General features: G+C 39.4%; 1 protein-coding gene across 1 annotated transcript; it reads right to left on the bottom strand.

The window, feature by feature from the left end:
• Positions 1-5,725: 5,725 nt before the first annotated feature.
• On the bottom strand, positions 5,726-7,247 carry ndufa13 (NADH:ubiquinone oxidoreductase subunit A13). The gene is made up of 5 exons (XM_056743179.1): positions 7,093-7,247; positions 6,421-6,499; positions 6,279-6,350; positions 6,052-6,121; positions 5,726-5,968 (listed from the first exon to the last, which is right to left on the bottom strand). The coding sequence occupies exons 1-5, from the start codon at positions 7,184-7,186 to the stop codon at positions 5,849-5,851; spliced, it is 435 nt and encodes a 144-aa protein (XP_056599157.1). The 5' UTR covers positions 7,187-7,247; the 3' UTR covers positions 5,726-5,848.
• Positions 7,248-8,540: the final 1,293 nt, after the last annotated feature.

Here is an 8,540-nt window from a genome sequence, read left to right as displayed (position 1 = left end):
CTCATTGTCGTCTGAGAATGAATTCTAATGTTTATGTGTGAAACAATAAAAGTATTTCTAGTAGTCACAGTTGAATGAGACAATCTGTCCCGGGAAACTTCGGCAGGTTCAGCTGGTATTTCTTCTGGATGTCGTAGGGCAGAAAGCGTCCGGCCAGAATGTGACGTCCAGAGAAAGCGTGAGTGCATGTCTCTCATGGTGTCGTGAGAGAGATGAGAAGAGACGGGTTGATTCTGTCCGCGCTGTCCTCACGTTCCCAATCTGCCGACACAGACGCTCTTAGACTTCAAATCATTTTACGATGTTTGGTGAGACTGAACTAGCCCAGGGAACACGGCCCCTCTGTAAGATGTCTGCTAAAGATCTGAAAAACATCTTAGAAAGAGCTGTTGTACATCCATTCTACATTCTAAACATCTTATCTTATAGCAGATGTCTCGGAGATGTAGAGCAGATATCTTTCAGATGAAAATGGATGTCTGCCAGATGTACGTGTGCTGTCAGGGAGTAGCCCAGCTAACAATTTTTGGTTCCCCGAACGTCAGTATTTGGTTACCAGAAAGTTTTCTTAAGATTTGGTTTGTGATTATCTTTACGGAAATAAAACAATTTTCAGGTTCCCATAAGGTTCTGGGAACCAAAAGCTAAGATTAGGGGAACGTTACCCTAACGTTATAGAAACCATGAAACTAACGTTAAAAAAGTCAAATACATCATCCCATACAATATAATATAGATGAAATCAATCGATTCTTTTAGACTAATACTTTCTATTTCATTACTGATGTAGCCTAATGTATATCGTTCTAATAAAACCGCACTGTGTAGGCCTACCTCAACATCTGACATTTTAGATATTGGAATAAAATAACCAAATACTTAAACACAATATTTAAAGCAGGTTTTTATTGACGGAAGAATGAACATTTAATTATCTTCAGGCTAACAATATTCTTCTCTCAACACAAGTATAGCGGCTCTGTCTTTAGATAGTTTCAGTCCTTAATAGGGGAGAGTGGGGTAAAGTGAGACATTTTTTACATTTGTTCCCCTCTAAGCGAGCTAAAATGATATATCAGTAAAATTAACACATTTCCCATTAATTCAGGATGTTTCCTATCAATGGAAAATATCAGAATGTATTCAGGACGAAGGTCAGTGAAAATATGAGTGTTTTTAAAAAAGTTGTCTTGTGTCTCACTTTACCCCAGCTTAGGGGTAAACTGAGACAGACCAGAGAAATCAAAGGGGTAAAGTGAACCAGCTGGGGGTAAACTGATCCACTTACTATTTCCACTCTGAAACTACCATAACAACACAAGTTGTAACAGTTAGAATCCTGACATCTAGCTTGACAACCGCACATTCCAAAACTAATGTCGGACAAAATCAAATACAACAGAATATCATTCAAAATGTTTTAATTAACATTCAAATTCAAAATAGGGTGGGCACGGTGGCTTAGTGGTTAGCACGTTCGCCTCACACCTCCAGGGTTGGGGGTTCGATTCCCGCTTCCGACTTGTGTGTGTGGAGTTTGCATGTTCTCCCCGTGCCTCGGGGGTTTCCTCCGGGTACTCCGGTTTCCTCCCCTGGTCCAAAGACATGCATGGTAGGTTGATTGGCATCTCTGGAAAAATTGTCCGTAGGGTGTGAGTGAATGAGTGAGTGTGTGTGCCCTGCGATGGGTTGGCACTCCATTCAGGGTGTATCCTGCCTTGATGCCCGATGACTCCTGAGATAGGCGCAGGCTCCCTGTGACCCGAGGTAGTTCGGATAAGCGGTAGAAAATGGAATGGAATGACAGATAGAACCAGTTAGTATAGAACACAGTCTGAGGGTCAGAGGACCCTTAGAGCCAGCTAGTGTCTGGGGGTCAGAGCAAAGGACAATCAGAACCAACTTGAACAGCCTGTGACTCACTCTCTTAGACCCACCTGGATTAGAACACCAGCCTGCTGTCTACAACTCTACAACTAGGCCTACTCTACATTCCAGCCCTGAAGGTTACAGGGAAAGATGAAGAGTTGCTCTCTCCGTGTGGTTCCTCCAGGCCTTTTAGGTTGAGGCAGCTTCTTCACCACATCACTTTTAGGAACATGTGCCACATCATTTTCCTTTATAGCAAATGTGGGTCTCTCCCACTCTTTCGTGTTTCCCTGAATTCTTCTGAGAAATTGTGAAAGTATTTAGTCATCCTCAACTTTTTAACCATGCCAATGTAACGAACGTCCTGTGTTTGGTTGCAAAGTTAACTATGGCAAAGTCACCCACGGACAGATCAGGATCTGTGTTTCCTTGATCACTTCTCTCATCAGAGCTCTCTTTGTCAGACACATTATCAATTGAGACACAGACACGGCACATCACTCTCCTCAGAGCTGCTAACTATGATATTCTTTTTGGTTGCTTTTTCGGTTTTCCCTATTCTTTGCTATTTTTTGCTTTTCCCTGCCAGTTTCTTTTGTCTTTCTTTATAAGCCTTTTCAATTGCCCGCTTCTCAGGAGTATCAGTTAGGATGGCTGTCTTCACACGCTTTCGTTTGGTTTGTGTTTTGGGGCGACATTTGGGAAGACCTAAATCCAGAAGTGATGTTACCTGGTGTCACTGCTGACATGAAGGCCTCATTCACAAGTCGTGCAAACAGGTAGATCGAGACTGTTTTGCCAGGTTTGGATCTCATCCACCCATCAAGAGGTTGGCTGTATTGGGTCTTGAACGGCCCAAACACGGTCGCGTCGAGAGGCTGCATGAGATGGGATGTGTGGGGTGGGAGGGTGAGCAGAACAATACCGTTGCTCTTCGTTATACGGCTGCACACTCCATCTCCTCGAGGGGTCTTCCTGGTCTATTGCCTTGGCATGATGGCTTTTCTACAATGTTTATGACATTAAAAATAAAAAAATATGTAGCCTAGCCAAATGTGTCTCATGTCTCACTTTACCCCGACGCCACATTTTAGAAAAAAAACACTCTCTTTTAGCAATTTAGGATAATCTTCAGCTAGCATCATCACATGGTTTTATATGTTGGTAGTTCATCAACATGTATGATATAAGTTTTTCTACCTGAATCAATTGGCTTTGGCACAACAGTTGATTAAGATGAAAATTTACACTCACATTACCCCACTCTCCCCTAGGTTCTTTTTGACTATGAAACTCATTTCAGACCCTTACGCACACACCTTCAGATCAAAACAATGAGAAACATCTCATTCAAGTGGTCTAAAACTTTTCTAGTGTGTTCATCATTTGTATGATGACAAGTTCACTTTAAGAAAACATACATGTATAAATAAATGAAGACATATATTACTAAAACTAGCAGTTTACCAAGAGTGTACTTCAAAGTGTACTCTTTTAAAGTAAATGTGTGCAACACTCATTGCAGTATGAGTACGCTATAAGTAGACCTACACAAGTTCAAGTGTAGTTTCAGTACTAATAAAAGCTAAAGTCGTTGTGCAGTAGTTTTAAAGTACATTGATTGAGTACATTTGAAGACATTGATAATAACAAGCAGTGCATAAAGTGTCCTTAAGAACATTTTTGAACCTCACAGAAGTATCTTTAACAAAAGAAAGTGTGTTATTTCTTAAGTGATGTGACGTCACCTCTGTGGGCAGATAAGATAGAAAGGGAAGGTCCATCTTCTCACACTGGACTGTGAGGTTCTGCTGTAGAGCGTCTGGCGAGCGTGTGGGGCAGAACACAGTCGGGATATAATCCTGTATAAACACACATCAGCTCTTTCGCACAAAACCCACACCGCGTGAGACGAGGAAACGTGTCAGTGACTCACAAACAGATGTAAATATCTGCCGCACACTAGGCCGACGCAGCCGTTGTGACCCGGACCGCAGATCACCAGCACCGTCGCCTGATGTTTCTCCAGAGAGGACAGCGGATAAACCAGCGGGAGCATCACATCACACATCGTGACATCGCTTCAGTACTCATCCTTCTGAATGTGTTTGCAGACCTTTGTGATTGCAACAGCACACGCGTGACCCAACATCTCCGCCAACTGTTCCCATCCAAAAACATAATCCTTTAGCAACTCCATCTCCATGGTGACCGCCTCCTCTTTACTGCAAAAGAAGTCAATGACTTGAATTCTTAAACCAGTCAAGTGAACTTTATTAAAGATCAGCAGTGTGAAATACTCCATCTGTTGTGTGTGAATAGAGCGGATCCATTTGACCTTCAGCTCATCTGGTTCCACTCAGCAGTTCCTGATCTCATGTGGGATATTGATCTAACCACAGAATGCTCTACCCAGGTGTCACGATTAAAACTTCTCCAAAACAAAAGTGTTCAGTGTTTCAGAAAGACAGCAGTGCGTCTGCGTTTACAAAAACTGCACAAACATTAAAGATGACTGGAGTTTGTTTGATTTACTTTAGTATCAATTTATTTCTTCCATAGCGTTTTTCACTATTTTACAGTCAATACATGTTAATATTAATGCGCAACATAAGGAGAAATGTGTCGGAAACAACAAAAGTGAAATAATACACAATAAAGAATCTTATCAGTAGACTGATAATTGAATCTAAAGACAGTTTCCAGCCTCTCTATCATCATCTAGCCTGCTTGAAAACATAAAATGTCAGGTTTTGTAACACGCTTATCTTTACTTTGGCAGACATTTACTAATTTTGATCTCAAAAATGTTTGTAAATTGAAACTTTAACTTCCAGTCAAGTGCAAGAAAATATACAAGAAATATATAGCAGTAGAATAAAGCCCATCAGAAGTGTGGATGTTTACCTGAGATATCGCAGCGCTGCCTCACACTCTTGATTCATCTTCATCGATTCACTTCTGCTTCAGATGTGAGATGACACTGACTCACAAAACCTAAACAGCAGGAGCTCTCTGTTCATTGGCCAGACTGAAGTGGGGGGAGCCTGACCACTGACACTAAACTGTTAAGTCTCTCACATCTCTGACACATACTACAGAAACGTTCTAAAGTTTGATATCCAGTGTTGGGTAAGTTACTCTGAAAAGGTAATTAATAACTAGTGAATATTCAATAGTGTTATTATATTACTGTACAAATGACTCACTCCAGAAAGTTTTTAATCACTTTTTACTAATGACTTTCAATATCCTAAATCAACACTGATTAGTTAATTGATTCAAGGATAGACATGAAACGACTCTTTTAATTTATTCAAAGTAACATATAAACTACATAAAGTATTACAATTGTGAGAATTATACATTAAAGCACAGATTTTAGAGTTAAATGTTGATGTCAATTCCACTACAGCACACACACATTTTACACACAGTATTTAGTTCAATGACATCAGAAGTTCCCTTGCTGTACTTTTTCAAAGGAAAAGTAATTATATTTCAGTAACTAATTACTGTAATTAGTTGTTCTGTAATTAAGCCAACACTGTTTCTATGGTAACATCACTGTTAACAGAGCGAAACGAGAATGTTTCAACGTTACAAAAAATAAAAGTGTCATTTTCCACGAAAGGTTCAAAGGTCAGATGTTTTTAAAGCTGTTCTAGCAAATGAGAATTTTATTGTTTATACAGCTAATAAAATAATGTGTGGATATGTGTTAAACGCACTTTGATTTGTGCTCTTTTGCAGTAAATGTAAATGAAAAGCAACAGGATTAAACAAATGACCAAACATCAACGTACAGACGTCAACAGTGAAGAACAGCAGAATAACAGAAGAAAAGACAAGAACATCAAGTAAAGAAAAGAGATTTATTATTGAACATTTACAAAGTGAACGGTGTGTTCATCATGTCTCACATCACTCGGAACAGATGACGCTGAACGCCAGGCATGCTGGGATAGCTGCTGTCCATCTACACATACCAGAGGAAACCGAACTTCTTATGGAGCAACTGCTCTCGTGGTCGAAGGTTATAGAGCTCTTCTGTGAAAGGCGTGACCCAGCGGTCTGTGTGGAACATGTTCTCACCCACCTATGCAAACACACACATGAGATCTCAGCACACATGTGTTATACGTGTTATTAATCATATATATGCATGTATGTTAAGAGAACCTTCCAGTCAGGAACGTCCTTCATGATGACGGCTTCCTCCTCAAGGTTCTCACGCAACATCCGCAACGTACTGGAGAAGAACCACAGACACAATTGTGAAAGCGTTCCCCACATATATCTGGAGGCGAGTACACGGCGAGAGAACGCTCATATGTGTGGAATTCATTCCTTTAAACATGCCATGTTTACGCAGAAAACCATCAGTGTTGATCTGTGTATGCTTTCACCTGCGGTCCTGCTCGGCCTGAAGCAGCGGGAGCATAGCGATCCGAGTCTCTAAATCCTCAATGTGCAGACGTCTGTCACAGGAGGAAGAAATCAGTCTCAGATTCACACATGACATCATCTCAACGTCTTCCACACTCTCACCTTCTCTCTCGGTTCCATTTAAAAAGCCTCCAATATCCAAACACCATGATGCCGATTCCAATGCCAAACATACTGTAACCTGAACACAACACAACAACACAACTGCTGTAAACACACACAAGCACACCTTTCCCAAACTGTTGTTGTGCTTGTGTTTGTGTTATAGATTCACGGTTTATATTTTTGTTAAATGTCCTAATACAATGTATTGTCACAAGAGGTCAACATGTGTTATGTTCATTTATAATAGTGTAAAAATGATGAATCGCGACTGTACAGAAGTAGTCCCGCTGTTCTCACAACACGATAAGAACACGTGCTTGACTTTAACATTCAACTGACAGACGAAGATTAATACATAAACTTATTGTGTTTGTTTGATCTACAAGGACAAACAAATAAACAACGTTAGCTCGTTTGCTGAAATGACGTTAGAAGATTCTAACAGATTTAAAGAAACAGATTCTATAAACAGAATCCACACATATATATATATATATATTAAAGATCCACAGATTCTCTCTAACACATTTAAAGTTTGACGATGTTTATTGTGACTGGTGGTGATCGCGGACCGAATGGCGTTTCGGTTGTGCGATACTGAGACGATAAAGAACCTACGAACTTTCACTCGGTATGTTTTCTGAAGAACGACATTATAACGGCACGTACCGGAAAGACCCCGGCGCGGTAGATTTCTGCGGTAATCGATGCGATCGTATCCTCCCGGTGGAGGCATGTCCTGCTTCACCTTGGACGCCGCCATCTTCCCCCACTGACAGACAGAGCGACAGCGGCTCTCGGTGACTCTTCTTCTCTGGTGAGTGAGTGGGGAGCGGCGTGGCACTCTAGCGCCCCCTGCGCTGCACACAACCGTCTAGTAAAGAGTATCATGGGCTGTTATATTATATTATAATAAAATGATGTTAATAGGAGTCACATTTTCAAAAAATCTATTAACACTATACGGTCAATTTATATACAAAAATGGTCAGAAAGGATGCCCAATAATAATAATTGCATGCATCACGTTCTGGATATAATCATGAGAGTTTTTGTCCGGGTCTCGCGAGATGTTGAGGAAAGCTTTCCAGTGTAGGTTATACTACTACTTTTTAAGGTTAGGTTACATCTTTATTTTATTATGTTTGGCTAACACGTGTTTTTCTTTTGTTTTTTGGGGGGTAAAGCTGCTTTGACACAAATCTAGCGTTATAAAAATTAATCTGACTTGACCATATAATTAGATATTACATATAATTTTGTAGTAAAACGTAAAGTGTTGCAAATTTTATTGGTGAAGACTCCAAAGTTATGTATTTTGTAAAACTGATTTTTATCACATAATAAGAAACACCACATTAATTACATGCTTGCACTTGCTAAGTGTGTCCCGTCATGTTAGAAACACTACATGCTCTTCACGCCCACTAGAAAACAGGAAATACGTCATGAAAGTAGTGAAGCGCAAAGACCGCAAGTGGGGTATTTGGACGCAGACATAGATAATAACGTTTTGTTAATTATTTTACGCATTTGTTTATTGTCGTGTTTTTACGTTATTTATGTTTCATAAGTTGTGCAGTGGCAACACCTGGAGCGATGTTTATGTGTAACACTATTCAATGCGGCATATAAATGCATTTACACAACATTTATAAACGCGTAATTGTCTAGTTCACATGTTTACTTCAAACATTGATGTAAATCTGTTAACTTATTCTTCAGGTGTACCAGTTGAATAAATCAATTTAATAAAAAACACAGACTTTTTTTTTTTATAATGATCGTCATTGACGTGTAAAGTAAGTTTGCTTCCAAAATGAGAACATTACAATTTTTGTAATTTTTTTTATTGTGCATTCCAATTAATATCTATCAAATTGTAGTTGGTTTGTTTTAATTTAAGCCATAATAATTTACCGAATACTGCTAACTAACACAATAAAAACATGAGAACATTATAATAAACATGATTTTTGAAATTTTAGAACCAAACTCTTCAAATGTTGGTTATATGGTGAAATGTATTAAAGCCTCTGAAATATTCACATACAACAAAACAATGCTGGAATTGAGATTAAACTGAACGCCACAGAAGACATTTTCAAACATATAAA

This window comes from Triplophysa dalaica, chromosome 3 (assembly GCF_015846415.1).
Source record: "Triplophysa dalaica isolate WHDGS20190420 chromosome 3, ASM1584641v1, whole genome shotgun sequence".
Classification (NCBI taxonomy): Eukaryota; Metazoa; Chordata; class Actinopteri; order Cypriniformes; family Nemacheilidae; genus Triplophysa; species Triplophysa dalaica.
This window is presented reverse-complemented; position numbering and strand designations above follow the sequence as displayed.

What these genes read in the sequence shown, in the direction of transcription:
- ndufa13 (XM_056743179.1), bottom strand. Translation starts at nt 7,186, where the DNA reads ATGGCGGCGTCCAAGGTGAAGCAGGACATGCCTCCACCGGGAGGATAC. An exon ending in ACCGCGCCGGGGTCTTTCCG is followed by an intron (nt 6,500 to 7,092) that starts GTACGTGCCGTT and finishes TGTTGTGTTCAG; the next exon opens with GTTACAGTATGTTTGGCATT. An exon ending in AAATGGAACCGAGAGAGAAG is followed by an intron (nt 6,351 to 6,420) that starts GTGAGAGTGTGG and finishes CTCCTGTGACAG; the next exon opens with ACGTCTGCACATTGAGGATT.